This window comes from Anopheles coustani, chromosome 3 (genome assembly GCF_943734705.1).
Source record: "Anopheles coustani chromosome 3, idAnoCousDA_361_x.2, whole genome shotgun sequence".
NCBI lineage: Eukaryota > Metazoa > Arthropoda > Insecta > Diptera > Culicidae > Anopheles > Anopheles coustani.
The window spans coordinates 64214624-64239963 of record NC_071288.1 but is presented as its reverse complement, the minus strand read 5'-3'; the positions used below and the strand labels follow the sequence as shown (position 1 = coordinate 64239963).

Below are 25340 nucleotides of genomic sequence, written 5' to 3'. Positions count from 1 at the left end.
GTGTGTTTTCTTTCCTATCTGCGCTGGTTGGCGTGCGGTATTGGAATCGACCGGACCGCTTCGGAACCTTCGGTCCTCTAATCGAGAATTATTCAAATATATTCAAATTCTCTGCCAAAACGACAATTTGATTGATATCGAACCGGCTTACGCACTGACCGATCCCGGTAGCAAGCGGGCGTAGTTCATATCTTCATCATTCCGGCTTCCTCGAAACGAATGCGGGTCCCAAATTTCACCCTGCTCCGATACTTGTCCACCGTTTCTCTCAGCAGATCGTTGCCACAAGTATAATGTCCGCCTTTTCTAGGCGCAGTTTGGACGGTCAGACTTAAATTTTACGTCTGGTAAACCTCTATTTTTGTATCTTCCAGGCCGACCTTTCCAGGGCACAAATAATCTGATTCAAATGAGAAACTTCACACTCACCTTGGTTGACCTTCGCCTTCTCGGGCCCGTCAATTGAAAATCCATAGGCCGATCGAACCACAACCACGACAAACCGATCGCAAACGATGCAAATTAGTCAACACCCTATGGGTTAGCCCTTTCACCAGCACTAAAATGAGCTATAACCTTTGAATTCTTCGATTCCACAAAAAAAAAACGCGGCTTCATTATCGATCTGGAAAGCTGAAAGATAAACATACTAATTGAAGATTAATTGCCGCATCCCAACGTTATCGGTTGAGGGTTCCTCGTGGATTTCCCGGTCAAATAGAACTTCCAACTTTCGCAACAGTCAGCCACAGGTCTGTGGTTATGATAAGTGCAGCTGAGAAGATAAGGCGGCAATATCTAGCGTACAGTGTGGTACCAAATACACCTTTTATTCATTCCTACTAATAAAGAATTAGGACTGACTATCCACGTACAACAGGGAAACAAGTCTCGTAAGCCCTTAACGGGTAGGCATGACCAAGAGGTCGTTACGCCAAGAAGAAGAATAAAGAATTTATTCGAATTTACTTATATGCTAATTGATATACACCAAGTTGATCAGTGGAACAATCCTACGCTTGTAGAAAGATAATATTAATTTTCAGTTTCTTTTCGCATCCTTCCTGTCGAAACTCAACGGAAGCTTTAGGTTGACAAGTGCTATTTGCTTTAGTCCAGACATACAGATTTGAGCTCTTTTCAACAGTTGAAATTGATTTATCATACGTTTTATCAATAGTTTTGGTCAGAACGTCTGCAATTTAAAAATAAGTACGAAAAACTAGAACATTATAAAATGTTGTATATCCATTATATAAAGTGTTGTATAACCATTACATTATATCAGTTTGTTTAGTGAGGTTTGCAGGTTCAGCAAGCATCACATTGTTTAATTAAGGACATATATGTTGAAAATGAAATAAATGGGTATTATTTTGAGTTTATTCCATAGATATAGTTTATTGCTACTCAACAGAAGGTAACAAGAAGTTATTCAAATTGTACGAAAAACTACTGTTGAAACAATAAAAGTGACTGTTGAAACAAGAAGAGTAAACATTGGGAAATGTAAAGGTAAAGAGACAAAAGTTGTACTTACGTCAAACATGATACTGTAAACGATTGATTTTTCAAAAATTAGAACACTGTTCTATGGATTATAGATAACTGTATTGAAGTAATTTTATTTGATTCCATATTATTTCACTTTTATCCTACTTTCATCTACTCTGGTGTAATGACAGAACTTTCTCGCTTAGCGTGCGTTCAGAGAACGTCTCCGATCATGGCTGAGATTCTGGCCAACACCAATTTTGTGTTTCGATTACAATTGCAACGATATCCCAGACCTTAATTTACCCATTTTACATATCACGCAACTTTTTACTAAAGATTAACCAAATGCAAATCTGAAGTAAGCCACTGTACTACTGCTTGTGTCGGTCGTCTACGCCAATCGTTTCCCGGTAGAAATCCACGACGATTCCCGGTGGTGGAATCAATAATCAGAAGGGGATTATGTCCGCCCAGTAACAGGATAGGTTTTCTCGTGCGCATGGTTAAATCCACCACAGTGATATGGTGAGACTAATGTTGGCTTAACTTTCCGATGATTCCATACCCTTAGCTCACAATATGCTTTCTTGTGGGAGTGATGAACAAAGATTTGAATTTCGGCTATATTCGAACTCGTTTCATGTGTGCTCCCGCAACAACCTGTTAGCTGGTGGATAATTCATACCGAAAAAGGCGAACGCTTGCGGAAGCTTACGCCATATTTGAATGGTACAATTTTCCTCACCGGACTCCGGAGACACTCGTTAAACCACCACCGTTGGGCCTTTAGACGAAAGCAGTTACCTCCGACGGTCGAAATACCTCCAACATAAAAATACACGACATCCCAGCCATAACCGTTCCGTTCAGCGCGCTTCCGGGTATAATCCCTCGGGCTCTTATAGCAGGATTCATCTCATTCTGTGAGGCTCGCGGCGTCGTTAGAGGTGCTCAGCAAATAGCGTGGCAGAAAAAAGTAATACCAATATCAACATTGGCCAAAAATATCCTGAGAAACAGTCGAATGATGGCAGCAATGGGGAAACGGCCAAATCTAAATGCCATAAAATAAGCAAGTTACACACAATTTCACTTTACCCTCGGCTAAGAAAAGCTCGGTCAGCGAACATCAAACTCGACCAACGCGATCCGACCGGGGGATGTCCTTGGTAGTAAGTGGCCTCGTATGGGATGCCTGATGAGAGGGGAGATGGAGCGACAGAGAAGCCGTTCGGTAAATAAGACGATGAAGAGGAAAGCAAAATAAACCTCGTCGTAAATGGTAAGTGAAAAAGTTCACGATCATAAGATGATGGCGTTGGCCGAGACGCTACCAGACGAGACCTTCGGCAGTTTTGAAACCGCCAGCACCGGCAAACAATCGTTACCGGGAAAAACAACTGCGAAAGGAAAGTTGCAAATACTTTGCTGATGTACCTGATTTTCCCTCAAAAGTCTCCGACGCTCGGGAAAGGAACAGAGGCAAGACAACAACCCGTCATGAGCTCATGTGAAAACTTTAGTTTTCACCCGGCCAAACTTCCAAGGGGCGAAGTTTGTCACGTGCACGTGATGCACATTGCGCATTATGGGTTGTGTGTGCGAAAGTTCAAAGCTGAAGGGCTTTTCTGAAGGCGCAAAGTTTTGTCGTAACCATCCAAGAGGGAAAGATAATGATAGCACCATTCGAAGATGGCAACATGTCAGTGCAATGGGAGAAGGTACGGTTATTGTTTTTTTTGTTTTGAAACAGTGCATATTACTCATTCGCATTACTTTATTTAATAAATGGGGAATATTTCTTAATGCGTGGGTTGCTAGTTTTATCAAGAAATTCAATGAATCATAAACACATTTTTACAGAAACAACAGAACATTTTTAAGGCGCCAAACTGTCTTTGCCATCTTGAAAAAATAAAACGATTAATTCTTTTTATGAAAAGAGAATACTTTAATAAAAAAGGAGTAAACCAAAAACATTTGAACCTGAACATTGTTTTTAACAATCATAGTTGCTAGATGGATGGAAGATGTTAATTTCAATCGTCAATTATCTGTTCAATTATTCAATTTAAAAAAGAAGCTTTGTATATTACAACTAGAGAAAGTAAATGTTCAATTCCATCACTGTTGGCCGACTCCAGACAATTCCAGCTCAGTGCAGATAGTATCGTTAGCCCGACCAGAAGCTTCTGAAATGGCCCGGCCCTGTATCTCAGACAACATAATATGGAACATAGGAGAGAATGTAGCCTTGATTCACTGGAAACGGTTTCCCTCTGTTTGTCGATTGCCTGAAGGACATACGCCTTTATACAGCTTACATTGTAAGCGGCACTTTATTTTTCCCGGTTTTGTAGTGTCGTGACTTTGTATGTGTATCATCGATGAAACCTGTTACCAATCGATAGACCCGTCAGTGTTACAGTCAGGGCAAGGCTTGTTGAATTGTCCATCTATTGCAATTCAAACTGGATGCTTTATGCTTCCCAGGATGGTCGATGTAATGAGAATGACATGGATTTGCATGGATAAAACAACATTAATGATGTTTCTAGCATTTTTCATATTACACAAACAGCTTATTTTTTGACAAAGATACAAATAAGGCCATCGAACCCTTACAAACCCGAAAATTTTTATTACAAAATTTGTCTCTACAGTATGTTCCATTAACTTAGTGTGTTATCAAAGTGTTATCAACTTATAAATATAACATGCACCTCTGACCGCACAGTAAACAACTAAACTTAATCAAGTGAGCATTTTTATAACGCGAAAAAGGCAAAAAGCAATTGAATTGAAACTGCCACTTGATGAGATGACGGATGTTAGGAATTGAAAGAAAAAATAAGCTTACAACAATAAACCGTGCAATTAGGAGGCAAAAATGCGTCATGAAACAAGACACCGCAATTAAGACGAATTAAGACACAGTCACTTGATAAGTACGAAACTGACGAACCCGAAAGGGAGACGCGTCTTGGCGAAGCGTCGGTCGTAAACCGTCTATGAGATCGAAGGGCAGAATGTGCAATGTAGGCTTGATACAACAAGCAACAAAAAAAAAAAAACACAAACTCACAAAAGGGGCCGAGACAAATCCAAATGAACTGAGGCGCCGTGTCAGGGGTCGCTAAGGCGACGACGGTGGGAAAAGGGTCGGTGGAGCATAAAATTAAGAACGATGTTTATCGCATGTTAAATCTTAGTAATTAAAACAATAATTCAAGCAGCCCGCGCCAGAGGACATGTTCTTATGGGGCGATTTTTCCTACTCGCACAATTGCATTGTGGAAAAAGGGGAAAACAAGCTCCGACTCCCGCAGGGGATTGGAGACGCAGCTCACGTGGGTAATGAATTCGAGTGAACTCCGAACTCAACCCTTTCCCGGGGGTCGTTATCATATCAGCTCGAATTCGTTATGGCAACGGCGCACGCGGGTCCAGAGTCTTCCGTTCCAACGTCGTCTTTTCGTTTTATCCGCGACGAAGGGGATGCTACGTACGTCGAGTGGGATTTTACGAAGCGTTTTTCATAACGGTGGACACGTTTTTTATTAGAATTTTACGAAGGAATAAAATTTGCAGACACTTAAAAAGTATAAATTATCATCCACGCTGCTCTAGGCCAAATTCCTCTTGTCAGCGACGCTAGCAAAACATCCATTATGTGTTCAGGATTTTTATGAACACGAAAAATCTTTACAAACGCCTCCTCTCGACATCGCTCGAAGTATTCGAACGATCACATTTGGTTAAGGTTGTGTTTTCCAGATAAAAGTCTTCAACCAGCTTCCTTGTGTTGTCTGATTCCGTCTCGTTCGATGTGCCTGTTTTGGAAGCTGGTAGGAATAGAGAAAAAGGCTAGACCATCCGAAACCATGTCACAAAACAGTGTAAGACCATACGCTCTGGAGTAAGGCGATTTGGGAAAACAGCCTCCGGCATGGGAACATTGTAATACATAATGAAGCGTTGGAAGTAGAGCTTTGTGTGACCTACAGATGTTTTGCAAGGCACCATATGCGAGTACCTTAATCCAGGAATTTTTATTTTGAAGCAGGATAGCTTGTTATGGAAAAGTGCTTCGTACAGTAACACATTTTTCTCGACGATCGCTTGAGGCACTTTACAAACATTATTATTGTTGCCACAAGATTTAGCAAAAAATGAAATAGGATAAGAACAAAGGTAAAAGTTTGAATTGATCGGTAGGATGCCTAACTGTCACGCATAGAGAAATGACAAAAAGAAGCTAATACACTTGAAGTTTAACTAAGTTTATGAACTAAAACCAAGAAAGTTGTTTCTAGTTAGTTTACGTTACGTTATTCTTAATTTGTTTCATCAAACTTATTTGATGTTGTTTTTTAAATGCATAGTAAGTAAACATTGTTTACATACACGGTTTAAGTTGGATTTTCAATTATGTTTGTCCATGCTTCACCAACGAAAGAAGGACTATTTTGTTGTTTGGCATTTTTCTCTTGAAGCTTACTGTAAGGATTTTATTCCCTTCTTCGCTTCTCCAGACCGGAAACAAAGACGGATGCTGCATAAAACGGTTACCTTGCTCGTTTCATCCTTCACCAAACACCAACCGGGTTTCTTCAGTCATTCTGCTGCCATAACCATCCCTGTAAGTCTGGGCAAGTCTGGGAGTTTCTTAAGCTTCGCAGTTTTCATGCATCATTAGACTCCTCTATTCCATCGCATGATTCTCCAGCACATCCCCAAAAAAGGGTCCAGAAGCTGGTAGGAAAGAAAGCAAAACGAACGAAATACCATCTAAAACGTGAGTGAATCAGCAACATCGGCAACCATTGGGTTGCATTTTCCCCCCAGCGGTACAATGGCTACTACAACGAACGGAAACACAACGGATGCACCTCGTGCACTTCCCGGACAAGTCGGAAAGTCTTATCGCTCATTGGCTTTCAAATCCTTCCATTCAAATTTATCCAGCTGAGTCGGACTGGCATCCGGAAGGGACGCAAATGGGCATCGGGAAGGAAAGGAAACAATGCGCTTTATCTCGGTGCACTGCATTCTGGAGCATATTATGCAGCTTCAAAATAAATGCTTCTGGCTGGGTGAGCAGTTGAGACAAAGTGCCCACAATTTGGTGTCGTTCGTGAGAAGCTTATTGAAGTAAATCTCATAAACAAGAAATATTTGGGACCGGTTCTACTTAAACATCAAAAGAGTTTGGGTAACGACTCAAAGCTATAACAATAAGCTTACCGGTATATTAGAGGAACAAAATTTGTTTTCAACTAACAATTTCTTAATTTTACTAAAACTACGAAAAATGGTGGTTGTTTATTCAACTTCAATTGGACATTATTTTTCGAACAACTCAAAATACTTAAAAGTAAGACTGAACTAAAACTTTTCAATTTTCAAATAAATAGTATGATTTTGCTATACATCTTTAATTTACTATATTAATCCGTACATGGGAGCTTCATACTTAATATTTCTTGTGATGTGTACATTTCACAACTTTTCCTGTCATCTAGCCACACGAATTGAAAGAATTCAACAATGCTTTACGTTGATTCTCTCATCTAAATGCATCAAAGCTCAAAAACAATTTTTCTTTATCCTTTCCTCAGAATCGATTCAATAATCTCACGAATCCGTAAAAGATGTAATCGATATTCGCCATCATCCACAGAGCGTTTCGAAGCGGTTGGAAGAAAAAACATTGTCGAACGTAATGTTGTGCTACCCTGTTTTCACCGAAGACGTGTTTGCCGTATTGGCAACTTTACATAGTGTTCAACGGTCTTTGATGTTTTGCCCAGCTGCCTGCAAGCTTATTTACATTCGTCAATAGATTTTTGTACGGTTCGGTGTGTACTCGCCAAATAGTTCTGATTTGATCAAATGAACTTTATCCTTCGCCAGCTAGGGCAACAGACGACTGTTTGTTGGAGCGGTTGCCTGAAGCTGCTGTGCGTCGGTAAAGCTCTTTGTCTTTCATTTCTCTAGCACTTTAAGAGGGTGGGTCGTACCATGCGTATGACTATCTTTAACACCATCGCTTGTCAGGCGGGCCAATCTCTATCGGAATACATAATTATTTCGATTTAAAGATTGTCGGTAGACGACGAAGCACGACGCACATTCGGAGCGTAGTTGTTTTCAATTGAATCCAGATCTGACTTGTCCTCATGCTGCTGTCGATGGATCTCATGCACTTTCCTTCGTCGGTTCGGTTTTTCTTTGACTTGAAAACTCCTGCCACCTTACTCATACATTATGCATTTACGAATCTGACCGAACTGTTCACTTCTATCGTGTTTTTCGTTTGTTTATTATTTGTTTCTCATCCTTCCGCCTTCACATCCAATTAAACCTCTTTTGGCTGTTTGCAACGAGCGTCCTTGCATCAACACCCCGGTATCCGGTCAGCCGGATGGTGTTTGGTAAACTTCTTGGCTCATTTTATTTTGCCTACACCCAGGTTGACCGCCATCGCGCTCGTTGCCGATGTCGTTCCCGGCCGTTGTTTAGTACCCGCAGGCAGTCGCATGGCTCTGCGATTTTACTAATTGTTCACCGGCTGGCAACCTGACAACAGTTTGGATAAAAAAAAGGGGTAAACCAGGGAACAGTAGCCATTTGCGCTACCTGCTTCGACCAATCATACCACTCGGCGTCTCTTGGGCCATCGCTGCCCGCGAGGATGTTATTCCTTTATGTTCGGTCATTTTTCCACCTGGCCGCGTTTTTCCTCGGCCTCGGTTTCTGGTCTGTTTTAGCTGTTTTATTTATTTTTTTATCTTTCTCTTTCGTCCGCTCGTGCAACTACTTATTTGTCCGTTCACTGGTGGCACGAATGGCCTTTGCGCAAAGCGAGCGACGCAGACTGAAAAGTTTGAATTCAATTTTAACTTTTCCCGGCCCTCTAGCTTTCCCTTTCCCGGCCCTCTGGCTGCCAACTGTGCCGGTGGCACTTTGGAACAGTTTTGCTCTGCTGTACGTGTCAGCTTCGTAGTTTACATTCTGAACGGTGGAGCCTTGTTGTTAGGGGTTTTCCTCTGTTTTTGTTTTAACTGGTCTCATTTCACAAGATCCTTAAAACGCCATGCCCTGCCCGATTCAGGAATGTATGTGTCGATGGTATGCTACCTCTTCTTTTTTGTAGTCCCGTTGCAGTTCTAACAGAGGAATAAAAATGCACACATTTTTTGTACACTGTGAAAGTGATTTTCAACGAGGGAATAATTACACAATTATGCATTGCAAGTAGGTGCAAACAACTTTTGAGACCTGTGCGACCCCTAAAGAAAGATGTTTTTCTGAAGATCTGTTGTTTCTGGATATAGTTACTTCATTTACCAAACGGTATTGTCGCCCAACTTTTAATTACTTTCGGCTTGGGATGTCATAATGATACTAGTTTTGTTTCGAAACCAAGAATAAGACTTGAGGAAACTTTATAGTAAGCAATAATTTAACTTCTTTAGATTTTGATTACTTCTTGAAATTATTTACACTCATGACATGGTTAAGTACTTGTTATTTTTGGCAAGCAAAATCATTATTCAACAGTTTGATCGGCAAAATAAATCTAGTACCACCGTCAAATGTGGTCATCAGGTTTCCAGGTTGACAACTATGGTCATAATATTTTCTCGTGCGTAGGCCAAGATAATTGTTATTTAATTATAAGCAAAACCGATTACAACTCGGTGACTGTTTTCCAGCTGATACATCAAATAGTTCCGAGCAGGCGTAACGATGTTTTTGTACTCATTCAATTACACCATCGGCACTAGCTGGGACCGAGTCGGAGCAGTGAGCTCACTAGACCGTACACTAGAATACTTGGTCCGAAAGAATCTTCTAATTATGCTCCAGTCCCGGAACCGGCCGCCACCTCCTTTTTTCCCCCGTACCGGGGCAGATTTCGCCTCGCTCGCCATATGATCGCATCTCGCCCGCTCTGTCTCACCAGTGACCGTCGTTGGAGTACTGGAACTAATGGTAACTATCGTTTTGTTCTTCCCTTTCACAGCACTGTCACTGCTTCTGTCATGCGATGCGCAGCAGCAACTGCAAAAATTCCGCACCAAGCCGGTGAATCTGGTGGTTTCGGAGGGCTCTGACGCATTGTTGCGATGCGAAATTCAGAACGCTGCCGGCTCGGTGCAGTGGACCAAGGATGGTTTTGCGTTGGGTGAGTAATAATTTCATAAAATTTCCATTTCCCATCCCCACACAGCTTTCCACGAAAGGCGTGTGGCATAATGAATGGAATCTCGTTCCATAGTCGCTTCAGAACGATACCGTTGACTGCTAGAGTATCAACATTTGAAGAGGTTGTAAGCATCACCTGCAATATAAGCAGAATACTCAGCAAAATACTAAACTAGTGAAAATTATTTTATGATTGTTAAAGAAAAGCACAAATTAAGAACCAGAAACCTTTAATGGACAAGTCCGTGTAAAAGTATAGCAGAAGACAAAGAGTAAATAGAATAATATGAAACAAACAGCAAAAATGTGTAACACACATCCATCTGATTGCGTTGAAACTTCCGCATCGTATTGCAGGGTTTACGCAGAGCATACCTGGATATCCGCGATACTCCGTCCTCGGTGACAGTAGTCAAGGCATCTACAATCTGCATATAGCGAACGTCACCCTCGACGATGACGCCGACTACCAGTGCCAAGTGGGGCCTAAAATGCCCCACGTCCTGATTCGAGCCAACGCGACGCTGAGTGTGATAGGTAAGTGCGTCCAAACTAGTTTTAGTGGAAGCAATTTTCCAGGAGCTGAACTAGAAAACTTTATCCATGGTGTTTGTGTTTAAGACCCTACCCATGAACGTCCAATTCCCAAACACGTTATAGGTGAGACCGTCTTTTTTATACAACTGCTTCCCACAGCCACACCAGATGGTGTTAATCAACAAGTTTAAGAGCAGGCATTCAACGAAGAGCATAAGGCGAATCTTTTCCAGGAAAGCAATTGCATTTCCTCACCCTAAATAAAGACCGTCTAGTGTCATTCATTAGAGCTGTTTCTTATTTTATCCACATGATGCAGGTGCGATCATCCGGATTAAATTTATTTTAATTGGCTCTTCTCGTAAAGTTTCCCTCCTTTTACGATTAAATTAGCATTGTTTTTGTTTTTGTTTTGAGAAATTGTAAAGCTTAATTTCTGTGCAAAATTTTCACTCATATAATGAATATCAAGTTTTTGGCTGATTAACTTGTGTTAGAATGTATGTGATACAACATAGAATAATAATAGTTTAAATTGTCTGATTCTGGAATATATGGACGCTATAGGTCAACCACTTTTTAATCCACCTTCTTGTAAGTGATTTTTAACTGCAGTTTTATTTGTTGGGGAGAACCAAAAGTGATCAAAGCGTTTTTGATCAATTCTTAGGATTTTTTGCAAAAGCTTGTTGTTGTATATCGATAGTTTAAAATATTTTCCATCGCTTCCCACTACTGATTACCCTATTTTAAGGTGTTTTTTTGTTCTCGTCACGAAAAATAAGACGGCCTTTAGGCCGCTACTTATGTATTGATCAATTTTTGACTTTATCGTAATTGGAGAAGTGCTGGCCAAATAATGCTCCATAGATCCGAACCGTACGGTGGGTGGATTAGGATTTTCCATTTCAATTTTGCTAAGTAAACCTTGCCTGTGATGGTTTCGCTTAGTTGTAGCAGCTCATGTTAGACTACAATATCGGCAGCGGTTTTCTACATACTGTTAACATGAAGCCGCAAAAACGCATTGTTCGGTACAAAAGTGGTCATTTTAGGAGCTTCCAGAATGCCACATAGTGGAAAAAAAGTCCTAATGCTACCACCTAAAAATAAGAGTTTTGTATGACTAAACAAACATTTAACAGCTTATTGTTGCAAACTTATTAATTCTCCGAATATTAGTTTGTTTTCCAAGCTTGTCGTTCAAAGAAAATTTTATTGAAATTATCTATGATCAATTGGTTAATCGGAACTGATTTTCTCATTATTTTCAACAAAAATAACCAAATAACATAAATACCAATTAGCTAAATAAATTTCAACAAAAATATGATTTAAAAAAAATTAAAAATAGATCACACCTCCATTTAAACTTATTGTGAACTTCACATTCACTTTGTTATCAATGATTTCAAATGGATTCATAGACAAAGTGTAAAACCCGATGACATAAATCTGCCTTTGCTTTGAAATCTAAAGCGCAGTAACTCTGTGCGATAAACATAATTGCAGCTCCTGAACACACCATTCCCTCTTGCATCACGAAAAGCTTTTGTTTTCCGTCAACGAATAGGTGCCGTTGCCTTGTCACTTGACTATATCGTTACTGATCGTGTCAAACAAACTATCATGCACCGCCAGAGGTGACATGTCAATAACCTTTTGCATATTCAACGGGAGAAATTCAAAACCGGCCCCGGTTAACGAATGGCAGCATAAATCATCATGGAGTGCTATTCTTTTTGCCACGTTCGGTGCATCGTTGTGTGTGGAGTGAAAAAAAGCGTCGGCACTTCACAGGATCCGGCTGCCATGGAAACACTCGACCGCAAAGCACCCGCACTCCGCATTCTGCCGTCATGCGGCGCGTGGACGATTCACAGTTTCGAATTCAAACTTCAAGCGTAGGTCCTTACTCCTTTGCAAATCGCTTTCCGTTTGACATCTGTAGTCGCTTTTTTTGTGGCGGTGTAAGGCGTAGCTGGCAGGTTTAGGATTGGGCTTGAAATCTCACCGGAGGTCCCCCTCCGTGGCCACCGTTGCGCCATGGAGCTCCATGCGCCGAGATGATCCAGACATGCAATTATTGTAATTAAGCGTCATCCTCGTGTTCATCGTTTTGGATTCTACTGCTTGTTTGAATTTTTCTGTTTTTGTTCCCTCACCGCTCCTTCACCTACCCGGCCTCATGCTGGCGCTGTACAGCGAAATCGTTGTGAGTCCTTCGTCGTTCCATTTGTGCGAGCCAACGCTCTTCAAAAATTCATTCAACTCTTTTCACTGATGCAACTACTGCAGCTCATTCGCTGGGCCCGTGCCACAAAGGAAAGCTGGTCGGAAAACGTGGTAGGAAAAAGAACCAAGCGTCCCTGTCGAGTACCCATTTCCAACCGGCTTCGGGAAACTGGATTAAAAAAAAAGACTGAGTAAGAGTAGCTAACGGAGTCGGAGGTGAGAGAACAGAAAGGAAAACACATCGCCTGGCGTCTACTAAAAATCGTCTCCCGGCGCGTAACCACCCGAGCCTGGATCTAACCCTTTATCCGTCGCGCTGGGATGGGTTGGTGCACTTTTATTAAAAATTTTATGTCGACTTTTTTATCAACACCCCAGTTGGGTGCTCCAGTCGCGTCTCGTTTCATTATCAAACTCCAACAAAAATGCTCCTCCACCCCGGCACCCGGCGCCTTTCCCGTTTTGAGTTGATAATGATACGGCTATGGGGCGAGGTGGGGAAGAGCGACGTTCGGTGTGGTCTCGTAGTGCCAGATAACGAAAAAGTGAACCCTTCACAGCAATGGTGGAGCTTTTTTCCATCGTTCTTCACTTAGCTGCCACGCTCCTTCGGAAGCCGTACAGTCGGAAAAATGAGTTGGAAAATGGAAAAGCTGCACATTCAAACACACAGTTGGAATGGAACACGGAGGAAGGTGAGGGAGTTCTTACAACCGGGAGGAGGTGGAAAGGGTGTCGATGTCGAAGACCTCCTCCTCGCGACGCGATAATGCATCTCACGAAGAGTAAAAGAAAGCGGTGGGTTGGGGAGGGAAACGGGTGAGGGACTAGTTTTTTACGCGCAAAAGGACAACCCCATACCCAACCCTACTCGGGTGTTCCGGGATCCGGTGCCTTTTTTCTTCTCTTTTAGTCTCGCAAAACTTCTTTTCAGAACTCCCTGAACTATTCTCGTCCTCGTGAAACACTGAAAGAGGTTCAGACAAGCCCGGGAGTCCTTTTGTCTCCGTGTTTACACGGTTGTTTGCACGAACGAAATGAGTGTATTATTTCCTACATATTTAGGCACACACACACGCTCATACCCAGATCCATCGTTGTGCCCGCGGGAACATACCGCATTCCAGGCGTGTGTATGTTTGTGTTTCTTTTTTGCTCCTTCTTGATACATTCCCATCCCCCGTTCCAGGATGCTAGCAATCTTCTGGTACTCCGTAAAAGTTTTCACATTAGCTCCTCGCCGTACAGCGACAGTGGTCACAAATTTGCGCACGCGTGCGCCACCGACGGTGATGTCGCGGTTACACGAGTAGCAGTGGAGGGGCGATAATGCGGAGTTGGGGCCGGATGTCAGCGGTTCGGATTACTACGGCGGTTTTCTGTGGGACAGAACGACTCTTCAGGCATAGCAGGGAGAGCCAAGAGAGGACAAATAAAGGGGTGGATGGGACGGAAGGCGGGTGATGATGTGGGTGTCATCAACGCACCGGCTGACGGGCTTCCACACACATCTGCCCCCCTAGCTCGGCCAGCCAGAACAAAGAGATACGGTAACACGTCACCTCTTGAGACGTACTGTAAACACTTCAACCAAAGACCACAAGATTGAACAAAACACTTCGTTCTCCGGGCTCGGTTCGGTGTCGCGCAGGGGCGCAGGGATGATACAAATCAGCACTCGCACGGACAAAGATGTTGATACAGATGTTGCCGCCGTTCTTTTATGTGACAAGCCCGGCTGCGTGTTTGTTTCGTTCGGCGATGAAAGGAATCGCCAAAAGGCTTGGCTGATGAACATTTCTTCGCACAAGCTGTAGTTGAGCTTCTTGGCGGTGAAGAATGTCTCAATTTTAAAAACCATAAAAAACAGAAAACAGTCTGAATAAAATGAAACTTCGGTAATGCTTTTGCCCTAGCCAAAGAATACTGGAATAAAAAAAAATTATTGCAAAGCACGCTCAAATCAGTACAGTAAAATCTACGAAACAAACAAGCGGCCGTTGAACGAAAAAAGCAGGAGCTTTCAATACAAAAATACAAACACTTTTGTTTAAAACAAGTTAGTTAATTGAAAAAAGTTAAATTTTATTTCCCTTTTTGTTACCTCCAGGGAAACGTTTCCTCAGTTGTTTTGTTACTCCTTTTGCTCATTTTAAGCAAAATAGAATTCACTTATTATTTAAAAGACAGATCTTTTAGCAACCACTTAGAAATTTTAACCTTAGTATACAAACAATCGCAAACAAACAAACAGAACCTCAAAATATATAAAATGTTATCACATTCAAAATAAATAAACAAACAAACACATTTGTTTACCTGAAATTACCGAAATGTATGAGCTTCGTTCTACGGTCCTTATGAGCACTTACTCCTTTTAATCATGATCAAACTCATTGAGATTTCATTTTCTACAATTTTATATCTTCTCTACACCATTCCAGGTTTCTATCTGCAATGTACAAATTTTATATCTTGATACTGTAATTGAAAAAAAATATGATACTGTCGGGGTTTCTCGTAGGCACGTTTTTATCATCTGTCAATAGTTTGATAGAAATAGATTATGGTTGTACAAGCTGCTATCAAACTTCAATATATTTTCCTTATTTTAGATAACTGTCTTATATTCTTATTGTTTTTGGTCAATTTGATGTTTCTAATGATCTATTCTAACACAGTGTCTGGTTTCCGATTTGTAGTTCATGTTGCCATAACTTATTCTTAGGAATAAAAACTTGTTAGCATGCATTCGAATGTTTTCTATTCTGTCAATCGTATCATATTCATATCAGATCAATTTTTAAAATATAAACTTATTTCAATCAAATCCATATTAATGATTTATGAAGTTTTTATGGTTTTACGTCACTTAAGTAAATTAAAAGCATATATTGAACCAGTGCGGTTCTATGTACTGGCAGATTTTTTTTCTGGGTTGAATGGATACGTTTACTGTTTATCGTATAACGATCATCAACTTCGTTCTTTGGTTGGTTTTTCGAACTATAAATGAAGCCCTTAAAAAAAATTTTCACAAAATGTCTATAAAGATCAAGTTTTATAGGCGTTTTTGTGCATTACACGGAACCTCTTTACCGAATGTGTTACTGTAGAACGCAAAAAAAATGATAGTATAATGAGACGACAACACTGAAAAGCCGGTGATTTTCGTCGCAATGGCACAAAAGAATCCGGTTTTCATAAGCACCCCGCCGAGTCTGGATGGTAATTTTTCACTGGTACTCCAAAACACATCCACCGCCGAAGGAGTCGACTACCACTTAACCATTCGCTCATCTGTGGCTCGTTTGAGGCTCGTACAATGTTGCACCCGACGCGAGACTGTGTCTGGGAATCACAATTACTGCCGGGCCCACCTGCTAATGAGAACCGTGTCCCAGCGAGACGCCGGCTCCACGCTGTCGATGGCCCTCTAACAATTTTTTTTTGCTAGCTACCGTTCGTTCCTCCGGTGGATGGCCCTTGGTTGGTCTGCGTACGAGAACACCTAACCTGCCGACTCCCGGGGATGTTTTTTCCTTCTTCGGAGGAGCATCTATGTAGAGGGTGGTAATTTGCCACCTTTCATGAGTCCGATATGAGTGAGTGAGTGTACGGTGACACGGTGCTCCTTACGTCCGCACAGAGGGACGTGCTTTGTTTCTGCTCGGCCAGTTATGTTGTTGATCCCACTGGTACATGCTCTATGCGCGTTCTAAAAGTAGTGTCAGTGTCCTGCTCCCGGCAGCGTTTGCTGTAGGGCAAAGTTTCCCGGCGCAGCACGCCGCAATTCACTTACCGGAAAGGCAAACATGAGCTTCAGGTTCGCTCCGGAAGAGAACAAAGCCGGGACAGCATTAATCACCGTTACGCTCCGGGCGTCTAGCAGTGTGGAATTTTCTTTCCGCCGCCATCTTGGATTGGCGCCCATTTGACACTCGCTTCTTGAGGCCATTCAACGGGGGCGAAGGCAGCAACTATGGGCGTTTTGTTTTTTTGTTTCACTGTCAAAACCAATGCCGCACACATACACACACACGCATACTAACGCCTAGTGAAGCTTCTCGAAAGTCTGCTGCCCTGGTGCGTACGCTGCACGAAAGCACCATAAATCATGACGCCTTTTTTACTTTTCTGTCCACTACCCTACGTCAGCCCGGATGCGACATGTGCGAGTCGGATCCAGCTCCACCGCGCACCTTTCCCTTCGTCCAGCCCGAGCCCAGCTCGACATTCGTTACTCGACTCGATAAACACTCCATTCCCCATTAAACCTAGTAACGAACACCGGCTCGTGCTGGAAGAAATGAAAACAACGGCTCGTAAAATGGTCTTGCGAACGGTACGACGGTGCATGGCAGGGGAATGGTGGCGTTGGTGGGCGACGGAACAGAATTCAATCCTTCGCCGGATATCTGATTTCGGTACTCGGATGGTGCAAATTTGTCAAAAGCCGTGTAAATGTTCGTGCATTAATCAAACAAGCTACAGGCACAAAACGGCCCAACATGGACGTTAACTTTTAGGGATTGTTTAATCAAAATGATAGATAAAGTGACCCTATCTGCAAAATAGTAACAAACAATTCATTGAACTAAAACAACATATATCGGATTGAAATTTTGCGGCCCTTATTTCTATCTGGTTGCCAGTTGCTATATGGTGTATATTCTCTTTTTTTAAATGTAAATATGCCGTTTGAAACTACTGAGGACATAAGTTAAAACTTTTTAAAAACTGTAAAATTAAATATAGACCAAAACATTCATCATCACGAGCAAAGAGTTTAACAACATAAGAATAATCAATTTAAAATGTATAAGATTTTAAGTAAAATATGAGGTTTTCAAATTACCGTGAAACAGACGGGCAAATCATCCGTCTGAATTCCGGTAACAGGTGCTAGCTGGACATTGCAATATCAGGTTGCAATATCAGTTTTAAAATATTATAATAACACGAAAAATAAGTTGTTGGCATTCTGCCGAGAAAAAAGGAATTTGCACCTATTTTAGACTTCAAGTATCGTTCCATGTAATGGGACTGTGCGGATTTGTTTTGAATGTTTTATTTAGAGTTAAACATGGTCTAGGAATTACAAACAGTTTAGCCCAGTGATGATCATCAAAAAAACGATTACAATCCTGTTGTAGAAAACCACAAATAATGTCATGAATTGTTTTGTTTTGTCCACACAGAACCCAAATAACAATTGGCAATTTACTTAGCAATCCATTGTTTGAAGAATTTTGTAATCGTATGATAATGGCAAAAAAGATCCAAATGACGGAGAAACAGGTGTTATATGAATTAAAATAGGAGTCAATTTGAACACAAATGATTCAAATAGTTCCATTGAAAATTATTGCTGTGTAGTATTGTCGTTGTTACGGTATTGTTAATTGTCGTGTAGTATTGCCGTTGTAGCATTCATCTGATTTTCAAATCACTAAATGAAGTATTATACAACACCATTAGGCTTTAAGCATTCTATCAAGGATAACATGAAATAATCTCATGTTAGAACTATTTTGCAAAATGCAACATAGCCAGTCATTCAAAATTTGTCTGTGATTCGATTGATTAGAAGGTGAATGCTTTGCAGGCTGTTATTATGTCATTTGTACGATAAATGTTGCAAGCACCGAACCAGGGCTCTGCTAATGCCTAGCAGTTCATTACGCGTTGGTGTCGAATGAGTCATGAGGATCCTTTGCAGCAAAGTCCGACATTCCGAGCGGACTAGGTGCGTTTGAACACCCAGCAGGAGCACAAGCAGCATCTGGCAAATGGTTACCAGGGCTCGGGACACAACGCAAAGAATAGCATTATTTCCTAACCAAATGAAAAGCCACTCGGGGAAATAGGCCGGTGGAGAAATTATGCTTTACCTTCTGTCTTACAAACATGTGGCGAGGCGTGTTACAGCTGTGTGTGCGTGCTGGTATGTGTATCTGTGTTGCTTGTTTGTGAACGGGAAAGCCAAGCTTTCCCATCGGGAAAATAAAACATGGCTTTTTATTGGAAGGGCAATTGTTTTTAAGCACTGGAATGCCGCTGCCTTATTCCCACAACTGTAACGTCTCTCCTACCGCTCGACGCGTGTGTGTCCTGGGTGTGTCCTGCAGCTACGCACGCTCGTGCCTACCGCGTGGGTGTGAGTGTTCGCGCCATCCCAGCCGATCCGGTGCGTTATGTGAATAAACATTATTTTCTCCGAATTCGCCACATCGCTGCCCTAGAGTAAGAGTGGAGCGCTTGGTGCTGGGTACCATCCCCTGCCAGTACCGGGTGTATTTTCGGGTCGTGCAAATTTGTGTGCTAACAGCAAGCTCGACCGACTTCCTACAATCTGTGGACTCCCGTGTGCGGTCTAGGCATGGTGTGCGGTGAACACATTCATCTGGTCCTGGAATGCTGTGGACTGTTACCGATTCGGGCTGGAAAAGCGAAGCAAGCTCCTTCTCGACCCAAAAAAAAACCATGTCCCGAAAATTACAGACGACCGGTGCACCGTATGTACATACCACGGTTCGCCACGCAGTAGCACTTCAGCTCGTCCCTGCGAAGTCCTATCCTTAAGGATGGTCATTTCAAGGTGGCTATCCCGGTTAGCTGCCGACCTCTTCGGATGGGACTTCCGCCTTTTTCGCTGCGAACAGGAACATACTTCCGGCGGAAAAAGGCCACCAACCAGGGTTCGAGACTCGATAATTTACTGCATCCGTACCGGTCGGCGGTTTGGAAGCTATGAAGCAACTACCCAATGCTTCCGGGCCGGGAAACGCATCAGAAAGCCGAGCAGAAGGGTTGAGATTTTCCGACCGAAAACAATAATCAAGAGAATCCCTGGGACTTCGGCTCGACGAATAATCCCTTGGTGCTTTTTAATGGTCAAGTGTGGAAGTTATAAACAATGGACTGTTTAGGTTATACGTTTTCATTCTTACCCTTTCACGTTATTAAGGATGGCAGAGTTGTAAAATTCGATTACAGATTAATAATTAGCGTACATTGGGTCGTTTAATTGATTTACATAAAATTTACTTATAGACAATTCCACACTTAAGAATATATGATACAGATTTTCTGCTTTTTACTACTTCATGACTATTTTGAGGAAAGTAAATTTCAAATGATAGTAAACGCTTTTCATTTGAAAGATGTTGTTTTCATTTGGTACATTTCAAACTATTTTCTGGTTGTTAGTAAACACATTTTATTTTAGTTGACTTTCACAAAATTATTTACTTCATAATTTCCCTGCTAGTATTTCCTTTACGCTTACATTTAGCGTAACCATTTAACTTTCGCAGAAATGCTCTTCCTCAATCAGCTACACAAATGCTTATAAATCTTCCCCTAAAACCTGTCCCCGGAGCCAAATTGGCGGACATTTATGTCGCCGGTTGCGGCCAACGGGTTTGTTCATCGTGCCAGTGAAATTGGCTGCCGTTTGGTAAGGTTTCCACTAATTAGTTGCCCATTTGGGCTGTTCGCCCGGGTAAATGCACCCAAGTTGGCCCACCGTAAGATACAACCCGTAATGGATCGAATGCTTATCTTCATTACGCAGGCAGCGTACCAATCGGATGAGTTCCGGTGCATCGCCCATGAACTTCAGGCATGCATCATACTTCCCCGGTCGAGAAACACCATTCCCGTCCAGTTGTCAGATGGCTCTACAGGCATGTTTAGCCGACCACGTGAGTCTATGGATCGTTGGAAGTAATGCTTGCCGCAATCTTTGCTGGGCAGTAATGACGTCCCATCCAATAGGATGCAACGTTTCGTCTAAGGGTGCCCGGATAAAATGGGATCTCATGCTTCCAAGGAATGACGAGGAATGGGAAAGTATAACTGCTCACAATTGATGCAACGCACGGCTACGTCCGCATACTAGAGATGTATTTGCAACCAAACTAAATGAGACAGGATTTCACCTAGAAGGCTAATAAATCGAACTGACATTCGGGGTGGCAGACAACACCGCACTCGTAGGCCAAAAGCCAACTGCCTGCACATAAAGGATGGTTAGCACGGGAACTGTCTTTCATAACTTCATCCCTAAGCGGAATTCCACCACGGCAGGAATGTCTCCATCGTATGACCATTAGTTCCGGACACGTCTTCTTCGTAAAGTACCGACCATATTTTGATTCTACACGATTGAGGTGGCATTAATGATGGAATGAAAGAATGAATATATGTAAATCAATGTGTGTGGGTATAGGTACAATGTGAATGGTTTCACTAACCAAAACTAGATAAAATGCGTTTTGAACACATTCAATTAGTCGGGGGGTTTAAATTGATTTTTTTTACATTGATTTCTTCACCTTTACTTGCTGACTAAGAAAACATTCGCAAAAATTCATCAATTATTACTATATTTGTAATAACTTTCACTTATTGGGCTAACAAACATGAAAGTGGATTTCATGTTTGTTTCGTTAGTTATTGAATAAAATTGTAATAATCAACTAATTTGCCGAGAACCAAACTAAAATTCACGACCAATGGTTACTATCGACAACTGCCCAGACAAAAATCATGTGAACTATAAACGGCGGCCATGAGAAAAGTTTCCATTACATTCTTTGGAATTGCTAGTAAACACCTGCTGGCTCTGTCTAGACGAATTCGATGGCAACAATTTCTCTAACGACCGAATCATGTTTCTATGATTACGGATACAAAACGATGCGATCCAACTTCCCAGCGTTGCAGTGGAGATTGGTAAACATTTATATTTTCTTAAAACATCTAACTGAGCGTCTTCTTCTTGGTGTGACGACCGGCTTTGGCCATGCCTGTCCTTGAAGGGCTTACTAGACTTTTTTTCCTATGTGTACATGGAACTGTGGGTTATGGTATCAATATTGAGGCATTTAACAATATGGTGTAATTTATGAATTTGTTTCTATAATGTATGCTAATTTTGTTCCTATAATGCCGATGCTAATGTAAATTTGTTCCTATAATGCTCGTTGTTCCTATAATGGTTCCTATAGTTGTATAGTCTTAACACTAGAATACATTGCTTTGGAAACTCGCCCGAATGCTTTTTAGGGGTCATTTTGACCCCTTTTTTGAAAACGCTTTAACTTCACTATTTTTGAAGATTTTTCAAATCCGTAAACTGTTACGTTTTAGTATATTTATTGACTATCTTTTGGCGTTTTTAATTTTTTGATGTACCACTTCACCATTCCGCTGGCTCGGTGTATAGCAAAAAAGATCGATATGAGTCGAATTTTAATCCTTTTCAACTTTTATTCTTTCAAAATGTATCATGTAAATTTAGAAAAAAAGTGTGCGCTATGATGTTGATATATTAGGCCACCTTTGAAAAATAATATCATATTTTGAAATTAACAAATAACGCCACAAATTGATCTTAAAGATGTGGATTTTAACATTTTCCATAGGAAGTTTCCGTTCTGCGCTTTGTTCCGTTATTCCGCACGCGAGCGTTTTGAAGCGTTATGCGCGATGCGTGACTATGGGAATTGGCGTTATTTTTAATCTTTGCGGCCAATTTATGGAGTCATTTGTAGTGGCAAAAATATGATTTTATTTTTGAAATGTTGCTCAACATACTAACTTTCTAGCGCACACTTTTATTCTAGATTTAATTCAAAGATTTTGAATGAATAAAAGCTGAAAAAAACGCAATTTCGACCGTTTTTGCTATACACCGAGCTTGCGGAATTATGAAGAAATGCATCGAAAAACCAAAAACGCCAAAAGATAATCAACAAATATACTAAAAAATAACAGTTTACGGATTTGAAAAATCTTCAAAAAAGTGAAGTTATAGCGTTTTACAAGTAGGGGTCAAAAAGACCCCTAAAAAGCATTCTAGGTATAGTCAAGTTGGTTCTCGGAACTGGTCGAACAGAAAAATCTGAAATTTTTGTTTTAGATATAGCTTTGGATTTTAAGAAAAGCCATATTTTTTTTTGTAAAAATATTCAGCCGTTTTCGAGATATTAAAATCGAAAATTGCGTTGGGGTCAAAATGACCCCAATTTGGATTCTAGTGTTAAATAAATCATGGCATAACTGACATATTTTGTAAGACTACTGCATATCAGTACAACCTGTTTGGAAAATATTAATTTTCGGGCCTTAATTTATTACGAAGTGGGAATTTTTATCTTTTTATCTTTCTAAACACTTAATTTATGTGGATTCAAGTTGTTTCTACGATAAAGAAGATTTTTTTTTTAAATAAAACAAAACGAATATATATCACGATTGGTGTAAATTTTGTTCGATAATAAATATAACAAAATAAAATATCAAGGCCATGATTTTGTCAAATGACCAATTCGACTTATTTTAGAGTTAATTCAGTGTGGGTTCCATAATCACAGCATGACTATTTTCCAGAAATTCGAGAGTCTGATCAGACATCTTTAAATTAATTCGTATACCAAAAGTTTCGTTTAAATCTCAATGCGTTTTTGTATCAACTTCATATTTTAACGTCATTATCGTACCATTCGTTGTCAAGACGTTTCAAAGTAGGACCGTGAGCTGAGGAACCCAAAATGCAAAACAAACGTAATGCCCTAAACCATAAATCGTTCTAGGTCACTTTTGGACTCTATGCACTCCGGAAGAACTTCCTCGATATTCAGGCTGCAAAACTACGATGCATAAATGCAATCCTCCCAGAGCTTGCTGAAAAAGAAGTTTGGTTGACCAGTTTTGACTCGTTCGTGACCCTCGGCGTGAGGTCATGCCGCACTTGTTCCACACGGCACAGACACATTCATTCAAATGCAAACAACAATCGAAATGTGCTCTGAACTGCGTTAAAAACTTCTTCCCTATGTGTATGCCCATGGTTGGTCGGCACACATACAGCATCCTGTAGAGGGTTTCCGGTCCAATTGTGCAATTCAAGCTGTCAGGTTGATCGTTTTTGCTAAATTTATCCATTTTTGCACATAATCCGGTTCGTTTCGAAGAGTTTTTGTTTTGTTTTTATTTTTTTTTATTTTGACCCTATTTTATCGCCTTTTCAAGACTCACGGAAGTGTATTGTTTCCTGGCTCGGGAAGTGCTGAGCAGGAGATAAGCTTATTTTTCACGCAATACATCCCGGAAGTCGCTTGAGCCCAACCGCAATTCCAACCAGTCTGGTTTGTCTCTTTTTACTAAAAGTTTAGTTTCTTTCAACCTTCAGCCATTTCTCTTCCAGATGCCGGCCCAAGAATTGTTACCAAAAGGAGTTACCCGGTCACCATTGGCCTAGAATTCCATTGTTCGGTGTTGGTTTCGGTTGTCGGATCCAAAACCGGTACAACTACAAAGTCAGGCTCCGAAAAAAACGAAAAAACTGAAAATGAAGAGCAGAAATGTGAAAAGAAATATTTCTTTTCACCGAAGCCGACGCAAATAGATGGGGGTAACAGCGTCTATGCTGAGGAACCTAGCGCCAACAAAAAAGAATCTAAACACAGACAAATGGTTTGCAAATTGAAATGAACGGAATGATGTAGACGTTTTGCAAACGTCGCATAAGAAAGAATGGCACAAAAACACATTTTCATGTGGTCCTGTTGCGGGTTATATCTAACCATTATTCTACGGAGAATTTGGTTCCTTGGAACGAAAGATTAAAGAAATACAAAAGTGAATTTTCTTCTCTTTCCTCGCTCGCACCTTATAAGAAAGTACAATATAAAACCCGAACCCGAGAAGCGAGTAAAGCGAAAATAGTTTATATTTTAGGGAATATAAAACAAGATATTTATCAATCACTATTTAAGGCACCATTGTTGCACTAAAAATGAATCAAACAAGGTAGTTGAAAAATGTTTGTTTGATAAGTTTTATAAACAAATTTTATTGAAAATGAGTGTAGTTTAAAACCAATTATTAAATATGTTTAACAACATTTCATCATGAGAATTTTAGCTTTCTACTGGTTCGATATAGTTTCCTGCAGTAGATCAAGCATACTTAATACGCCTGTTTTTTTTTTGACTTGTACCATGTGCCGTTTGTGCTAAACAGAATTTAGACCATGAATATTAACACTATATATGAAACACGAGACATGCAAACGCGATGGAAAACACACCGATAAAGAATGTTCCCTGTGGTGCTAAAGGCCGATTCAACGCGATACAACTCGCCTCAGGCGATGTCAAACCGGTAAATTTGGTGCGCGTCTCGTTGACGATTCCATTTTTCATCTCAAGCGTGAAGTCACATTTTACGTAGCACATATTCTCCTCTGGGTTATTCATTCGACGAAATCGACCAGTTAACATGACAAACATGTTGCAAAAGAGTCGAAGATTCTAAACAGGTAAAATTATTGTTCATTTAATGAGCGGCTTGTGAGTCACTTTCATCGAGTCTACAGATGGTTCCTGTTAGTGTCAGTAAATGATTCAAGATATAATCAAGATGCAAAACGTACGACATCCAAAAATAACCATGTCAAAGTTCTAACCTTATTAATTTCTTGTTCTAAATAAAATAAAATAAAATTATATTTCTTACCTGCCAGAGTAAGCTACAAAAGTATAAATATGATTTGAATTTATAATTAAAAATGGCTTCTATGAAGCATGTGCTGAAAATAATAAGTAAACCCCTGCTTGCCGAAAAATTGTGCACAAAAATAAATTTGATCATAGTCTTCAACAGCGCCTAAGCATCGCCAAAATAGAAAGCCATGCTTTGCATGAAATCTAAAGATGTTTTAAATGACAGTACGAGCCTGGCGAACCGGAGCCAAAATGAGACGCCCTGCGAAAGAGATGTTCCCACAAAAAAAACAGGGCATGGGCCGTGCAGGATAAAAGTAAAGTTTAAATGTCACGAGG

The 25340-nt window shown here is 40.8% G+C and overlaps 1 protein-coding gene across 1 annotated transcript in view; it reads left to right on the top strand.

Moving 5' to 3' along the window:
• Positions 1-8596: 8596 nt before the first annotated feature.
• LOC131265102 (nephrin-like) overlaps positions 8597-25340 on the top strand; it is an 84703-nt gene continuing 67959 nt past the window's right edge. The window contains exons 1-3 of the mRNA XM_058267367.1: positions 8597-8618; positions 9530-9691; positions 10069-10248. Of these exons, the coding sequence (XP_058123350.1) occupies positions 8597-8618; positions 9530-9691; positions 10069-10248 (364 nt within the window). The remainder of the gene's footprint in view (positions 8619-9529; positions 9692-10068; positions 10249-25340) is intronic.